The following is an 18,483-nucleotide window of genomic DNA, read 5'->3' on the forward strand; positions in this document are numbered from 1 at the left end:
CTAAACAGGAAGCAGCGTGTATCGAGAGATGAGACTGGCGGCGAGAGAGCAGCGCTTGGAGCCAGCGAGGTGAGTAGTTATGCACAGCGCCTCCCTGCTGCATTACTCTGCAGTCCGAGGGGAGATCGCATGGAGAGCGGCCCGGGGAGAGGGAGGGAGAGGTCGGGCTGCCCTCCCCGCGGCTGCGGCTCCCCCCTCCATCACAGCGCCCCCCTCCCAGCAGCGCTCAGTGCGGCGGCACGGGCCGCACGGCAGTAGAAACGGCCCTGCGTGTCGCTAATAGGGCGTTTGATTTATGGGGGCACAGTAGAGCACAGGGAGGGCCTGGGGGGGGGGGGGGGGGGCACTGTATAGCAACAGAGGCTGGGCATTATATGCAGACCCAGCCTCTGTGTGCTAATAGCATTCTTACAAGCCACCTTGGGTTTCTTTAACAAACGAGCATCTGTTCAGATCCAAATTGGTGGAAACACAGTTTAACAGCCAGTGGACTTGGGTCAAAATTGCAGGTGTATTCAAGCATCATCATCTAAAATCTTTGTTGGTATTCAAGTATAAAATCAGGGGCGTAACTAAGAAATCCCTGGGTCCCCCTGAAAAAACTTTGGTTGGGTCTGAACACTGAATAGGGACTGTCTACAAATCTTTGCAAAACTTTGTATGATTCCTTAACAGAAGTTGAGCAGATGCAGCCAATTGTGCAGAGAGCAGAAAGTTTTTTTTTTCTACTTGGCCTTAAGGTAGCCATACACTGGTTGATTGCCACCAGATTGACCAACAGATAGATCCCTCTCTGATCCCTGAGGGATCTATTGGCTGCCCATTACTGCACACAGTTTTTGAATCGATTTCAGCTTGAAATCGATTCACAACCCCCGGAGCTGCCACCTGCTCCCCGCCCCTGTGTGCTCCCCCCAGCAGTGGTACACCACCTGTCCGCCGGTGCGAGTCCCCGGTCCATGCTGACACTTTCTCCGGCTGGCATGCATCCTCTTCACTTCCTGTCCCATCCTGTGATGAGCAGAAGTACAAACAGTAGAGGGCGCTCTACTGTTTAAACTTCGGCTTGTCACAGGAGGAGACAGGAAGTAATGAGGAGAAAGGCCAGCCGGAGAAAGTGTCAGCACAGATGGGGACTTGAGCCAGCGGACAGGTAATGTACCACTGCCGCTATGCTGCATTGGTCGATCGCCGCTAACGACGCGCTCCCAACCCACCTGCGATCGAGAAAAATCTTACAACGGGATAAATTGATGGAATCAATCGATTTCGAATGGAAATCGATCAACATTTGCATTATCGATTTCACAGCAGATTCGATCACAGTGATCACATCGCAGCTGTGTATGGGTAGCTTTAGTTGTCAGTCTCTAAGGACGGGGCCCCATGTGGCTTCTGATCCCCCTGCTGCTTCATCCCTTGCAGGGGCTATTGTTACGCCCCTGTATAAAATATAACTTTTTATAAACTGCCTTACTTCTTTGAGTTATGGAACTGTGTCCAAAATGTATCAGAACCTTAGCAGCCAGAGAGAATCCTGGTATTCTGGAGAATGCAGGGAAAGGTATAGCGTAGGTCATGATAGATCTGGCTGGTCTTTTACAAGTAAAGTTCTTATAACAACTGTCCATTGCATATTTGTACAATTTTTCATACCTGGAAATGTATGAAGTGGAAGGTTTGGAAATGTGTGATGACCTACACACACCAGGATGGCATCAAAGACATGGTTCTCCTGCTTGCCTTCACACTCTGTGATGACATCCCATTGGCCAGTAGTGCTAAAATCTGGACGTTTCTGAATGCTGCAAACACCTGTCTTTATGCAAAGAAAAGACAAAGTCAATTCAGCACAGTCAAAAAAAGTCACACATCAAGCAACAACCAAAGCCAGATTTATACATTTTTTTGCCCCACCGATCCTTTTTCTTGTACCAGGACTGGCCGAGGCAGACGGGAGAGAGGCTCCAGCCTCAGGGAGCAGTGAAGGAGGGGGCGCACAACTCACTCAGCTATCATTCCCCTATTGTGTTTGAATCAAACAATATATTAATCACTTAATTTTGCACATGTTTAGGCGTACGTATTATGGCGCCGCCGGTGAGCTGGGCGCAGGGTGAGCCAATCAAATCCCCGGCGGCGCTAAATACTATTCCCCCTCCGAGGTCTAATCTGGAGTCCCTGAATTACTCTTGCGCGAGGCACGCAGCATAGCACTAGTGCTATGACGGCGCTCAGCTTCGATGTTTAGCACATGCTGGCTGCCTCTCCATTCCACAATATAAGAAAAAGATATAGCTGACTCAAGTAAGCTTAGATCAAACATTAAATCTAAGTCCAGGCTTTTTATAGTTGATACTAGAGTGCAGAAATACCTTTGCCTCTTTAATGGCTTTATGCTGATTTCATGCTAATTAGGCCCCTGTTGGGGAGACTCCCTTTCAAATCCTAATTCAGTGATACATTTCACTATTCTCTTATAGATGTATTTATTGGCTGAACACACGTGTATCAAAAATACTCCTTCCTGCTTGCAGAAAGTGCCAAGCATAGTGGAAAATCCCCAAGTTTGACTCAGGGTCTTTCGCTTAGGCCCATATAAAACTAGAATGAGTTTCTCTTAGATAGCTGGCTAGCATATTGGTTAAGGCTGTTGCCTTTGATGTAGGGGTTTGAGCCTTAAGGCTCATACACACATCAGACCATAGTCTTTGGAAAATGAAAGATCACAGACCAATTTTACCACCCTTCATGTAGTATGAGAGCCATACCTTCACAGTCTTTTCTATGGAGCTGAACTCTTTGAAAGATGCTGCACACACGGATGCTGTACAGACACAAAAGATCAGTATCTGCAAAAGATCTGTTTCTGCCAAAGATCCGTTCCTGCAAAATGCATTCATAGTCTATGAGATCTGCAGATCATCATACACACCTCCACTTAACGACCGCCTAACGCCGACAGGCGTCGGCGGGTCTTTAGTGGTATAGCATGGAAACGGCCTCTCGATCGAGCGGCCTTTCCATGCCAGTTCACGGAGGCTGTCTCCGTGAACAGCCGGAGAGCCGCCGATCGCGGCTCGCCAGCGAACTGTAAACAGGCGGGGAAGAAATCCCCGCTGTTTACATCAAACGGCGCTGCTGCGCAGCAGCGCCGTGACGTAGATCGGCGATCCCCGGCCTCTGATTGGCTGGGGATCGCCGGCATATGATAGGCTGAAGCCTATCCTTCAATGCGCAGGATGGATATCCGTCCTGCGCAGCCCATGGAGGGAAAGGGAGGTAAGGGGAAGGAGGGAGCGCAGAAAACGCTGCGGAGGGGGGCTTTGAAGAGCCCCCCCCCACCGCAGATCACAAACAGCCGATGGCGATCAGACCCCCCCAGCAGGACATCCCCCTAGTGGGGAAAAAAGGGGGGAAGTCTGATCGCCAAGGCTCAATCCTGATCGGTGCTGCGGGCTGGAGAGCCCACGCAGCACCGATTACTGCAGAAAGCCCTGGTCCTTAAGTGGACATTCATCTGCAGATCAGATCCACCAGGATGGATTTTCAGATCTGCAGATGATTGTGAAATCTGCAGAAGAATGTCAGTTAAACAAGGTGTGTATGATGATCTGCAGATCTCATAGACTATGAATGCAATTTGCAGGAACGGATCTTTGGCAGGAACAGATCTTTTGCAGATACTGATCTTTTGTGTCTGTACAGCATCTGTGTGTGCAGCATCTTGCAAAGATTTCTGTCTGATGGGGAGTTCAGCTCCATAGAATAGACTGTGTAGGTATGGCTCTCATACTACATGGAAGGGGGTAAAATTGGTCTGTGATCTTTCATTTTCAAAAGACTATGGTCTGATGTGTGTATGTGGCCTAACACCAGGGTTCAAATCCAGTATGTAAAACAGTAAGTAGTCTTAGGGCAAGGCTCCCTAATGATCCTGGTAGCCCGTGGATTGATATTCCTTGTTGCACATTTCTTGGTTAAAAATATGAAATGAGAGTTTTAGAAACCATCCCCTTAGTGTCTGCTGAAAGTGTGCCAGGACATATATAATAGGCATTGTTCCACTTTAATCAGAAGTCATGTCAACAGGTCATTCCCAGAATTAGTTTTGGCACATACAGGGAACATCCAAGACTTAAAGGAATACTATCAATACCTAAGTGTTCTAAAATGACAATGTAAAAATAATGTCTAAGTAGCTGTGTAAACATTTTCCTAATTTCCATGTTAAATATCAGAGGCAAAAGCTTTAATTCATTATGTATAGGATTTAACTCTATTGGGACAAATCATTTGCAAAGGGGTGTCTGCTTCAATGCACAGCCAGTGTTGTTTTTTGCATATTAGACTACAGAGTATTTTTCCCTGAAAGCAAAAAAAGGTATGAAAAGCTGTTGAGTCACTGACAAAATTTAAAACAAATTACATTTCCTCTGCTCTCTGCAGACAGCTCAGAAACACAGGCAGCTTCTGAGAGCTATCTCACACACAGTTACACACAGAGATAACAGTGAGGGAAATCCCCCGCCCCCTCCCCTCGTTGTTGACTCTCCTGTCACTAAATGAGCAGACTGCCATCAGTTCAGAGTGAAAGGAATTTGTTAAAGTAAACAAAAGAGATGAGTAAATGAAATGTATACATCATTATTTACCAGCACTTCAGGAACTCTCTCAAACATATGTTAATTGATAGTATCCCTTTAAATAGGAAGCAAAGACAATAGTCAATAACAGCGAGTAGCAGATGAGCAGTACATCAATGCCAGGGAAGTAAGAATCCCACCTGTAGCATATAATTAAAGGATACCATAACCGAAAGGTGCTGGGAAAAATGATAGATGCACTGTGTGTGGGGTAAAAAGTACATACCGGTCGCTCCTCCTGGCCCCTTCCGTCTGCCGCTGTTATTGTAATATCCAAGCCAGTGTCCGGCAACTTTGGTGACCTTTGACATGGACATACTGCGCCCTGTGTGCGCAGTATGTCCTTCCCTCTTCGCTTCTGGCCAATGCATAGTTAGCGGCTCAGAAGCATGCTGACACCTCCGTCTTTTGTGTGCACAGGGCGCAGTATGTCCAGGTCAAAGGTCAAAGTCACCGGACACCCGCTTGGATATTACAATAACGGCGGCAGATGGAGGGGGCCAGGAGGAGTGGCCAGTATGTACTTTTTACCTTCCCCCCCCCCCACACACACACACACTGCATCTACAATTTTTACCAGAACCTTTTGTTATGGTATCCTTTGAAGACAGGAGAGTGAGGAGACACTGGCCTCAATTCACTAAGATCATGCTGGAGATAATAAGGCAAGTGAAAACTTACCTCCACTAGTAGGAGAGTTATCTTATCTCTTCATTCCTTACGTTACCTCTTCTGTAGTTAATTTACCTCCTCTGTAGTTAAGTTACCTCCTCTGTAGTTATTTTCACATGCAGTTAATGAACAGCCTGTCTTTAACTGTGGAGTTATTTTAAGGATTAAAGAGTTAACTTAAAGACAGAAGAGTTAACTTTAGGTTTGCCTGAGGTAAAATGTTTCCTGAATACTGCATGCCTTATCACCATGGTAACAACTCTAGAAGCGTTATTAAAGACAGGAGATAAGCTTAGTGAATTGAGGCCAATGTATGTCCTTTTCTTAAATGGCACCATTTGATTGTTTAGTCAAAAAGATGTAATAATACTTTATTACAAAAATGGCCAGGTATTCTATATCTTCACATTAAAACATAATTTAAATGCCCATAAAAGACTGTCACTGCTCCAAGCCAAAGTGTATATACCGTATTTTTTGAACTATAAGATGCACTTTTTCTCCCCCAAAAGTGGAGAGAAAAGGTCACTGTGTCTTACAGTCCAAATACATGGAGTCCCTGACTTACGATTGTCTGCTGATACAAACCGCTGACCTACCGTGATGTCAGGGACTCCATGTACTGTCCCCGGTGTTCTCCTCCACTGTCTCTGTGTAAATGTAATTAGCGGCGGGAGCCGGGTGTATCTCTACCCCTGTGTAATGTAATTAGCTGTGTGTATCTCTCCACTTGTGTAATGTAATTAGCTTTGTGCATCTCTCACTTGATTCTGGGAGCCCGCGGCGTTCAGCTGCTTCTCTCGCTCACTCCTTCAACCCTAGTTCCAGTCATGTCTGTAATGACTGGGGGAAAGAGTGAGCAAAAGAAGCAGCTGAACGCCGTGGGTGGCATCAGGTGAGAGAAACATCCAGCTAATTACATTACACAGGGGGAGAGATACACTCGACTGCCACTTCCACCACCACCAACGGGGACAGGAGGAGGACACAAAGGGGTACAGGAGCAGGACACTCAGGACAGGAGGAAGACACCAAGGGGGGCATAAGGTAGACACAGAATGACAAAAGGAGGACACAAAGGGGGACAAGAGGAAGACACAAGGGAGACAGGAGGAGGACACAATTATTGGGGGGAGAAAATCTACAAGACGCTCCCAGACCATGGACACACCAGGTTTAGTATAATTCTTTTTTCTTGGTTTTTGCCCTCTAAACCTAGGTGCAGCTTATAGTCCGAAGTGTCTTATAGTCCTAAACATACGGTACATACGGTACACACACACACACACACACACACACACACACACACACACACACACACACACACACACACACACACACACACACACACACACACTTTTATAAATATTCAAATGAAACGATTCATTTATTCTGACAACCTGGTGCAAGATGTGAAAATGGCTGTGCAGAGTTCATTATCAGAACTCTCACAGCTCAAAGCGGGTTCAGAAAGTATCATGTGCAATTTTAGACAGTATATACAGTGATGTCGCGAACATGAAGTTTTCGGTTCGCGACCGCAAATTTGCTGCAAATGGTTGCGAACGGGGAGAACCACGAAAGATCAATGGACAGGCAAATTTTAAAATCTATAGGGACTGTTTCTGGCCACAAAAGTGATGGAAACGTTGTTTCAAGGGGTCTAACACCTGGACCGTGGCATGCCGAAGGGGGATCCATGGCAAAAGTCCCACCAGTCTAGTTGACGCAGAGTCGTGTTTTAATCTCTAAAGGGGAGAAATCGCAGTACATTCCTAAATTTGTGCAATTAGGTGCTTTAAAACTTCGGGTGTATGTACACAGCGATAAGGTAGTGTAAGGGTAAGGCCCAGGTCACACTGACAGACGAAACGCCGCATTTAACGCACCACAAACAACTGAAAAGAGCTTTAGTGATAACATCAGGTTAGCAAATCATTGTTTTTTCTAGTTGTCACCTCTAGGACATAAATGTTAGTTCTCTTTGTGGAAATTTTTGTGTAGTGGGGTGTAGTGGCCGCTGTGCTTGTGTGCACATTTGCGGGAGTGAATCACAGCGATCACGGTTTTCCAGCCCCTATGGTTGGGCTGAGGTAGTTCAATGACAGTTAAGTGACCAAAAAAACACTGATTCTGCACCTGAGGCCTTATATAGGGGGCAGTAGTGGATACTAGATGCCAGAAGTGGTGGTGAAGGATTATTAGGTTATGGTCGGTGCAATACTAGGACCAGCAGACCTGTCTCCAACAGCTAACGTGTGCACTGGATGCACAGAACTGCAATATAACAATAGCAAGAAAAAGAAAAACAGCTCTTAGAAGGGTGAACTAATGTAGCACTAAGCACTAACTGCACCTGTCTGCAACACCTAAAGTGCACTGTGTGGACACACTAAACAGCATATCACAGGTTCAAAACACAGCCTTTAGAAGGGCCCTTTGGGTTATGTAGATGGTGAATTGATACTGTAGCAGCAAGAAACTCCACTGGGGACACAGAACACACTTGCCCTAATAGCAGCACAGCTCTGTCCCTAGTCTTCTTCACAGTAGCCACAGTCAGAGTGTAAAATGGTGCTGTGCTAGCTTTCTGAAAGGTGGGGGGAGGGGGGGGCGGTCCAGGTTTGAGGTATAGCTGATTGGCTGCCATGTGTTTGCTGACTCTGGGGTGAGGGGTACATTTTTGGCTCCATTATAATGTATAGAGGGCTGGTCGAACACGCCATATGTTTGCGAATAGCCTCAAACGCGAATACGCATTTCTCGCTTTGAACTATTCGCCAGGCAAAACGTTTGGACCCTCTCTAAGTATATACAGTTACATACTGAACTTAATAAGGTGCAAAGTGCATATAAACCAAAAAACCAAACGATTAGTAGTGCAAAAAAAAATATTGAGAAAACAAAACCACAAAAAAACCCACATAAAAATGATTGCATATATTATAGCTGTGAAATAGGTGACCATGGGGAATGAGCAGCGTGCACAAAGGTGCAAGTGTGCTTGTGTGCTCCAAGAAGAAAGTATTTGTTCAGGCAGGCAGGTGTATTAGATCAGGATGGCCAGTGCTGGCAGTCAGGGATTCCCCCACACAGCCCCCAGTAGTTCCACGGCATGTGCGCCGCTTTATTCAGGGAGGAGAAGAGCCTGGACTTTTATTGGACACCTTCCCGCACCACAGCACATGCCTGGGAAATCAGTCATTGGTGCTCTGTAGGGGTAGGGAAGAGGGGGCATACTAACTGTCCTCCACTGCCTCTTTCTACTTTTCTGTCCATATCCTTCTCTCCTCCATGCTACCATGCTACCAAATGCTCACTTGCACAGGCCGTCACATCCGCCCGGGCTTGTGTCTGCAACACGTTCCACTCTCACTTGCCACTTTCTGTTTAAACTGGAAGATAGTCGCTTAATATGAGAGATTAGTGATGTGCCACATATTAGATCAATCTGCCGGTCAGTCACATCAATAGAGGAGTAGGACTGTTTTGTCCCACAAAAAAAGGGGAAGCTGGACTAATACCACAGAACACATGCAGAACCCCTGAAGGGTTTTTTTTAGAACCTCGGTTGAGAATGGCTGTTTCAGACTCTTAAGAGTTCTTTGGAAAATAGACCGAGCCTCAGGGTTCTGAGTGTATTATTTTACTATGTTGATATAATGTAACGTATTACTGTTTACTTTACATACAGTAATTGAACTAACTATACATGTACAGTTATAAACTGAAATATCCTTAATAAAAACCCTTGAAACTAGAAAAGTTTGGGCTAAGCCAGGAGAAGTCAAGATTTCTGAATTATACGTATTTCCAAACCTATTTTACCAGTATTCTTTTGAACTATCATTTTTGCTCCATAATTCATTAGGAAACTTGATGAAGTTACTAAAAAGAAAGTTACTAGAAGGTGATTTGGCACTACTCTAGTTGAGGGGACCCACACCCAGTGGCGTAGCAATAGCCATAGCAGCCATAGCAACTGCTATGGGGCCCTAAAGCAGAGGGGGCCCAGGTTATATGTGATGTGTTCACTATTAACTTTTCTTTGTCTCTTAGCCCAAGGACTATACAGAGTGTATGTTGCATGGGAATGTAAACTGCCCAATCAACTCCTATTCATAGGGTAGGGGCAGGTAGCATTGCTCAAGAGTGCCTAGTTGTGAGGGCCCCATGAAAATGTTGCTATGAGGTCCCTTAATTTCTTGCTACGCCACTGCCCACACCTGCTTCCTTCTCAAGGCTAGTGGTGCTCTTAAAGACTCGGTAGTTAATTACCAAGTCCTTAATTGGCAGTTACGACCTAGTGATCAGACATTCGCAATTGGGCGGAGTTACAAATGCAGATTAGAGGTGTACTCGAAGTTGCACTAAAATTTTTGATTACGAGTCATAATTTTGAGTCACTAGGAGAATGAAAAGGAGACACACATAAGTGTTGGATGACATGGGAATGTTGGGGCTAGAAAGATAAAGTTTTATTAATCTTTTATAAGGTATTTTGTATGAAGGGCATATGACAGAGATTGATGTAGTAATCTGCTTCAGTAGGACGTGATAGGGTTAAATCTGTTTCTGTGTGGTGCTGGCTCTTTTTTCTTTCTCTTCACAGGTTATCACATCAGATGAGAACAGTTGTCAAGTGGAAAGATAATCTGCCTTTGATGTTAATTGGCCAGGACAGGTCTGGAGAGAGCTGACTTATGAGATGGAGGCGGAGACTTCTATATATATATGACTGACAGCTCAGTATCATCTCAGTCTGAGAGAAGCACCGAGCTGCCCACCCTCCCTCCCCTTTCCTTGTCACGGTCCCACTTGTTTTGGGGGTGTCCTAGTGTATGGTGATAACTCTGAAGTGTTTAATGGAACTGAATTGGTTATTGTTTGGTTACATTTTTGGTAATTGGTTGCGCTACCTGTGCTGTCCAGCTGGGTGGCAAATGGTTTTATTGATTATAAATGAAGTTATTTATTTAATTTATTTATTTAATTTTAATTTATCAGAACCCCAAAACAATAAAAGGCCGCGGCCATTTTAAACACCTATGGTGTCAGTGTGTTTTATATGTAGATAAGTGTTTTAGAGGTTAAAAATAGACACATACAGTCCCATGCACTTGGGACCAATCGCAGTGTCCCTAGCATGTCTTCCCTAGCAACCAATAGGAATGAGCTATTGAGCTCCCTATATAAGGTGGCGGCCATTTTAGGAATTCCTCCTTGCTGCCTTAAGATGGCCACACACGATACAATAAAATGATCCGATTTTACAGCATTTCGATATATATGATCGGATCTTCCGAAAAAATCGTAAGCTTTTTTTTTTTCATTCAACTGAAAAATCCGACCAGATTTCTCGTTTTTTTCGATTTTTATCGTTTCTGGAATGCTGGATATTTTTCTTCAATTTTTCTAAAGATTGTATGGTGTGTGTTAGATTGTCAGTTTATTAATATACACACCCTAGCAATTTTCTCAGAGTTTTCAATCATTTTAATCAAAATTGAGGAAAAATTTAACATATGTGTGTGGTACATTGGTCATATTTTTGAAATGTTACAATCAGTCCAAAAAATTGATTGCAATTCTTGAATTGAACAGATATTTAAAAAATTGTATGGTGTGTGGCCACCTTTACTGGTACTGAGAGAGATTGTCTCCTCAGTGCTGTGTTACTGTGCAAGTGCATTTCTCTTGTCAAATGGAGACTATTGTACTGTACCTTATTGCAGGTGCTCACCTAGCTTTTTCTGAAGCCAAGAGGTTGCATGCTGCATGGTGAAGTGAGCAGCCATTATGTACATCTCTGTGTGGAGGGGTATTTCTGGTCAAATGGATTTGAATGGTGTGTGTCACTGGTAATGCAGAACATGTCAATATGATTATGCAAATAGAAACGCCTCTCTGAAAGCAGAGCAGCGTGGCAGCAACCAATCCTGTGTAATAGCAGGTAAATAGATGTTTCTAAGGATGGAGAATCTTCCTACTGCTTATAGCCACGCAACCACTGTTGCTAAGCAACTGTGCCCCCTGCTATGCTGGGAGTAATTAATGCCTGAAATATACACAGAAGCTTATGGAAGTAACCTATGGTCATGGAGGTATCACCTCTTCATTAGAGATGTCGAGAACATTAAACTTTCTGTTCGCGAACGGCAAACCGGGCGAACCTCCATAGACTTCAATGGGCAGGCAAATTTAGAAACATACAGGGACTCTTTCTGGCCACAAAAGTGATGGAAAACTTGTTTTAAGGGGTCTAAAACCTGGACAGGCCTATGGCGTAGGGGGATCTATGCCAAAAGTCCCACCAAAAATGACGGAGTTGATGCAGAGTCGAGTTTTAATATATAAAGGGCAGAAATCACGGTATATTCCCACATTAGCCGGTCTTTGCCGAATAGTGCTTACTGGCAAAGGGTTCAGGCCATCTCTACTCTTCACCACTGGGAGAAAAAAGTAGATTCAGTTTCAGAATGGAAGAACATTTTTGTATGAATAATATCTTGCATCCCACCTACCTTTCTGACATGAAACTGAGGGCCACATTTTAGTGCAAGACAATTTGGGGAAATGACACCCCACCACACCTTTAGCCATACCACTATCATTTTTCTAGTCAGGTATACCAGGCAAAATGTACTGTATACGCTAAAGACATATTTGCATTTTTCAAATGACACCAGTGCTTTCTTCAATCACCAATTGTCCTTTATGCTGGGAATACACCATACAATTTTATGTTAGATTTTCTGTTAGATTTACCTGCCAGATAGATAAAGTCCAACATGTTGGAAATTGTCTATCTAACCATCTATCTGCCTAGCAATTAAGCATTGTTCTACTCAGCAGGAGATGACCAGAAGACAATGCACCAGAGACAATGACCAGTCTCTACAGAAAACAATCTAATTACAGTAAAATCTAACAGAAAAATCTAAGAGAAAATTGTATTCTGTATTCCCAGCATTATAGTAACACATGAAAGACAAGCAAGACAATAATTTAGATACTGTACATATAATTTACAATGTAAGCACTCTTTCCTGTAGGTAGTTACATTTATATATGTTACGGCCAGAACCCGAAGTCTGGCCACTTCGGGTTCTGGCCGGTCACAACGCGAAGTGGCCGGCTGATCCGGCCAATATACAAAATGCCTGGGAATTTTGGACTTTGGCCGGCCAGAACGCGTTGTGACTTACCTTGGCCGGCCAGTCCCGAAGTTTCCTGCACCGCTCCCCCGCCAGCTGCTCTCCTCTCCCCTCCCCACCGCCAGCCAGGAAGCCCCGCTCCTCCCCCGCTGCCGTTCTAGACCTCAGATCAGGGCGACTGGACCGGGGAAGCAGAGAGAGACGGAGCAGCTCACGCGACCCGCAGGACGCATACACTTCAATTTAGAAGTGACATCATTGAAAACTTCCGCATTGAAGTGTATGGGTGCCTCTCTCCACCTCTCTGGTCGCCCTGATCGGAGGTCTGAGTACTAGTGCTGGCACTGGCAGCCTCCAGGAAAGCTCCCCCCTCAGCCCAGCAAAGTACCCCCAGCCTAAAAGGCACCCAGCAAAGCCCACCCCCAGCCATGCAATGCCGCCCCCCCCCCCCACCATGGTAAGCACCCAGCAAAGACCCCCCAGCCATGCAAAGCCGCCCCCCACCATGCAAATCACCCAGCAAAGACCCCCCAGCCATGCAAAGCCGCCCCCCATCCACCATGCAAAGTGCACAGCAACAAAGCCCCCCCCAGACCATGCAAAGTGCACAGCAAAGCACCCCCAGCCATGCAAAGCACCCTGCAAAGACCCCCCAGCCATGCAAAGCCGCCCTCCCCCACCATGCAAAGTGCACAGCTAAGCACCCACAGCCATGCACAGCCCCCAAAAAAGACCCCCCCCACCATGCAAAGCGCCCCCAGCAATGCAAAGCACCCCCAGCCATGCAACCCCCCTCATCTGTGACTAATCGCCACTGTAATTTGATCTCTCCCCCTGTCACCTGACTGCCACCGCAGAGCAGCTAATTTAAAAGCACAGGATGTTAACAATATGTCTGCTCCCAAGAAAGCAGGATGTAGACACACTGCAGATTTATTGCAGGATTTGCATCAGCTGTAACTAAGAAATGCTTTTCTTTAAAAAGATTATTATGCTGTTGTGTGTATTTCGGAGCTGAGAGGACGTTCCGAGTACCATTCATGGTGCTGGACAGGACCCAGGATGTTCTGGGATTTCTGCCTTTTGGACTTTGGCCGACTGACTTTGGCCGTTTCTAGAACTGGCCGGCCACTGTCAGAAATTCCCAGCATTTTGGACTTTGGCCAATGTCAAATCGGACAGTTCTAGAAACGGCCGGCCAATTCTAGAATTGGCCGATTTCCGGTTTTGGCCGTAACATATACACAGATCTATATATATGACAAAAAACAATTAGAAAAGGAGGCAGGACAGGAGGATTTGTTCCACCCCCCAAAAAAGGGGCATAAACTATGATCTTGTGACTAGCACATTGCTGAAACAGATTTAAAACAGGAGCTTGTTGTCCAACTGTAAAACACTGGAAAAATGCAGTACTTGTCGGCGTCCCGAACACAGCACGGTTGTCTGATAATCAAATCAGCTGATTTTAGTCTGTAGTCTGTAGTTACCAGAGATTAATACATATTTCTTGAAAATATCTGTTTTCCCAAAAAAACAGACTGTTCTTGGAACACATTCACCATCCCGTGTTTCAGCTGTTGTATAAATGTTGAACTTTTCCTCTCAATTCTGCATTTTTCTTGGCATGTGTGCATACCATACTGTATACTACCATCACATTCAGGTCTGCTCTGTTTAACACAAACTTAGAGTGTATCCAAGCCGATATGTGACATGATGAGATAAACATGTGTATGCACAGTGCAAAACATATGAATAACCAGGCTGTTTTACTTGTTTGAACAGGAGGAAAAGTCAGTGCACAGGGCCGTGACATACAAGCGTATGGAGTGCTGTCGCCCAATTGTAGTCCAGACATTCAAATAGAAAAAAAAAGGTGGGCATGCACATCCAATGCAAAATTATTTTCTTTATTTTCACGAGATTAAAAGTTAACAGGCTACAGTACCGTGCATAGGAGAGTGGTACAAGCCAGTGGAGGGTCCTGTTTTACTTGTTTTATTTTGCTGCCTGAAAAAGTTATTTTTTAGGCATGGAAGTGACAGCTTCTGCCTTGTCAGTATCTTGTCGCGAATATAGTAAACATCACTCATAAGCAAATTACAGCCATAAAAGTTTTCCTGGCAGGATACAACTTCTGAGGGCAGGGAGATATAGAAAAAGGTCATGTATTTTAACTCTGGAGCACAAACAAAACATTCAATCTTTGTTAAATATAAAATAAAACCATGGGATATGTAAAAAAAAAAGTTATTTTTAGGAGTTGGAGGATAAATACAATTGTTTATCTCATTAGTTTATTTTCACCTCGGGTTCACTTTATGTGCCCAAGTAAGACTTAACAATCCCATTTAAAAAGAAAAAAAGTTGGAACACTGTAAAAATATGATGCTGGAAAAGGTTCTTTATTTTTTTTTTTCCATTACAAAACACCTGGTCCAATTATTGGATATAAAAAGATCACAGAAAGGCCAGGGACCAAATAGCTGTGTGATTCCTAGGAGTTGCACGATTGCGATTTGCAGCGTTTTGAAGCGCTATACAATAAACTGTGCAGCGATTCTGATTAGCGATTTGTCTCTGTAAAAAAGTATTATATTTTCACCTGGTGACCCAATGTCTGGCGTCCATCGTAGCCCCACCCCCTAGTAGATGAGGTCATAGGTGCTTCTCTAGCTCCAATGAGAGAAGTGGCTGTGACCTCTTCTGGTGAATATGTACAATGTTATGTATAGTCAAACATTGAACCCCCAAATTGCTGCAAAATTACGGATATGTAGGGCTTTTATCCTTGACTGAGGCTGGGTTCACATATGACACATGACATAGTGTGTTTTTGTTTTGTTTTTTGCATTTTTGGTGCATTTGCGGGTTTTTTTTTTTTAACGCAGATGCGTTTTGCATGTGTTTTTATATTTACATTTATGCAAATCACTAAGAAGACAACAGGAAGCGGAAATACTTCAGAAATCTTTATCTTTGAAAAAAAAACACTTAAAAAACGCATACAAAACGCAATCCATTGCCTGACTATAGACTTTCATTATGAGCGTTTTAGCAACGATCCTGCATAATATGCAACAAAACCAGCGTTTGCGAAATTCATACTGTAAATCGCAGGTCTCTGCATCTTTTTCTGCATCCCACTGACTAACATTGCTGCATAAAACGCAGCGTTTTACGCAACGCTAGCGTTTCTGCTATGTGTGCACCCAGCCATAGGGCTTGATTCACAAAAGAGTGCTAACTGTTAGCACGGCCGTTTTCGCGCGAATTTTCGCATTGCGTGCGATCGCGAATTTCGCGCAAAACGATAACGTTTTCGCGAATTTTACCGCAAATCGATATCGTTTTCGCGCGAAAATTCGCGCTTGCGCACGGAAACTTTATCGTTTAGCGCAAAATTCGCGATCGCGCGCAATGCGAAAATTCGCACGAAAACGGCCGTGCTAACAGTTAGCATTCTTTTGTGAATCAAGCCCTTAGAGTGCAAATGTGCCCAAAATCCTGCGTGTCCTGCTCTATTGGGTTCACCACCACCACTCACTTTTACTGGCAAAGCATTTTTGGAATCTCCAGCGATTGTCGGCGATCTACAAACACGGCCAAAATCGCTCTAGCGGCTCTCAGCCCTTCCACCTGTCTAATCTTGTTGCTAGTGTACAGAGAGTTTTATCCACAAGATGCCACTGTGGAAATGGGAAGTTGCTAGAACAATTTGTTCTTAACAAAATACCCACAGGAAAATGAGGTAGTTCCAACTGGAAATTTTTTCTTGTATTGTAGAAATAGTTTTTTTATTGATCCAATTAATCATTTTTTTCAGTTCCAATACAGCGAATACATTTCCTGACTTAATTCAGGTAGTGGCCTCTCTCTCTGTAAAGCAGCTGTTAGCTCTCATTTATCCATAAATTCTCCCTGACTATCTGAAGGCTAGCTTTACACAGTCAGTTTCTGGTAGTATAATCAGGTTGTGTCATTTTACAGCTATTCCCATGTGAAAAAATGAATTCAGTAGAATCTACAGTTTTGGAGCAACATGGGCCTAATCAGTCAAAAACAAATGACGAAGCATCCCGCAAAGTGGTCAATGTTTAAAACATGTGGCTCTGCAGTTAAATGTTTTCAGTGAAAATAGCGAAAACAATTTCTGTGAAATTTTACAGCTTTTTAGGAGTTCAGTTTTCCAGAGATTATGGATTTCCTGTCACAATGCATTGTGGACATATAGGTTTAAAGTGAATGTTAAGCATAACAGAAAAACAAAAAAAAACAGATACTTTCCTATGGAGATGGAAGGCTCTGTGTCCTATAGCGCCTTTCCGCTCCTATCATGGTCTCACGGTCTCTCCTTCCAGCGCTGTCCCCACTGGGAGCAGTAGCCGACCGATTGGTCAAATTCTGCTCTGTGTTGCCGCAGGAGGCGTTAGAAGTCTTCGCGAGCCCAAGTGCTCCTGAAGACAAGCGGCTTCTTACTGCGCTTGCGCAAGGGTGCAGTTTACCCATGCGCAGTACGGATCCGCCCATCTTCTGGGGCATTCAGGCTCCCGAAGACTTCCGAAGCCTCGCACTTCAATGCTTGAAAACTGCGAGTAAAGGTGACAATACATGGTTAGATTGCCATACAATCTGGCAAACATCTGAATCTGATCAGAGAGGGATCAAATCCCACCATACTCAGCACAGAGATTTTTAATACATTCCACCATGAGATCTATTGAAAATCTATCTAACTGCAGCGTTGTACTGTTCGATACAGTGCAACCCTATGATCGTTAGCCGTGCTGCTCGGATACCACTTTTTAAATCCCAGATCCGATTCGGATCCGGATACCCAGATATCCGATTCGGGTCGGATATTCAATTTCAAAATTTTCCGATCCGAATCGGATATCCGACCCTAGTATCCGGGATATCCGGGCAAATTCAGATATCCGCATAGAAAAACCGGAAGTGGCCTTTACATTGCTTTAAAAACGTTTTTAGGGTATATGAGGCATGTAGCATCATTATTTTGTAAAGGGAAACACTAATTGATGATGTGGGGACTTAAAATCCCCCCCCCCCGAAAAAAATGGCTATCAATTAACATTAGGCCTAGGTTCCAGACAGCGGTCGTGCAGCCCACATTGTGTCCAAAGTCCAACCGCACAAATGGGGCATGACAGTTTTCAGCCAAGACACCTCCAAAAAATTACGCAGCAATTGTGTTTTGGGTTAAATATAGGTGGTATCAGTGGCCTGTGGCACCCTAGCCTGGCGGTGGGAGCTGCACAGGCAGCAGGAGCAGGGCAATGCAGCAGCAGCAGGTGTAATGTGTGCCAGGTGCATGCTGGACATGGCACGTTGCAATAGGCACTTTGCACGTGTCACTTGGCACTTGGCACGTGTCACTTGGCACATGTCACCAGGGCCGGATTACGGACCAGGCAACAAAAGCAATCGCTTCAGAGTCAAAGGGGCCCCATCAGCACATAAACCAGCCCTCGCCATCCTGTCAGCGGTGGCTTGATGGTATAATGGTTAAAGGGACTCTGAGCAGTGCAGTAACTATGGAAAGATGCATATCATTTTAAAGTTCTCTTTCTCCTTTTTCCAATGATATATAAACCGCCACCCTATGCCTTTTAGTTTTCGCTATTTTCGCGATCGAAATCACGGCCACAGCAATTTCGATCGCGAAAATAGCGACAACTAAAAGGTGTAGGGTGGCAGTTTATCTATCATTGGAAAGAGGAGAAAGAGAGCTTCAAAATGATATGCATCTTTCCATAGTTACATTGTATTACACAGGACGACTTTTCTCCAAAGTCGGCAGCTCGATTCAGCACAACTGTGAGAAAACGCGGAAAAGCTGCGTGTGCTCAGAACAAGGCGGCTGATTCCGCATCCAACGCGGCGGTTTGCACGCGTAGGCCTACATCTGCCAGGATGGCTAAACACGGAGAAACCGCTGCATGCCCTGATAGCGGTGCGGCTGGTTCCGCGTCCAGCGCGGCGGG

The 18,483-nt window shown here is 44.7% G+C and overlaps 1 protein-coding gene across 3 annotated transcripts in view; it reads right to left on the minus strand.

Annotated features, from left to right (window-relative positions):
• The window catches only part of LOC137521117 (flavin-containing monooxygenase 5-like), a 142,557-nt gene that overhangs the window by 33,463 nt on the left and 90,611 nt on the right, over positions 1-18,483 (minus strand). For all 3 annotated transcript variants that reach the window (XM_068239932.1, XM_068239933.1, XM_068239934.1), the window contains one exon: positions 1,657-1,819. In XM_068239932.1, the coding sequence (XP_068096033.1) occupies positions 1,657-1,819 (163 nt within the window). The remainder of the gene's footprint in view (positions 1-1,656; positions 1,820-18,483) is intronic.

Source organism: Hyperolius riggenbachi, chromosome 6 (assembly GCF_040937935.1).
Source record: "Hyperolius riggenbachi isolate aHypRig1 chromosome 6, aHypRig1.pri, whole genome shotgun sequence".
NCBI classification, from domain to species: domain Eukaryota; kingdom Metazoa; phylum Chordata; class Amphibia; order Anura; family Hyperoliidae; genus Hyperolius; species Hyperolius riggenbachi.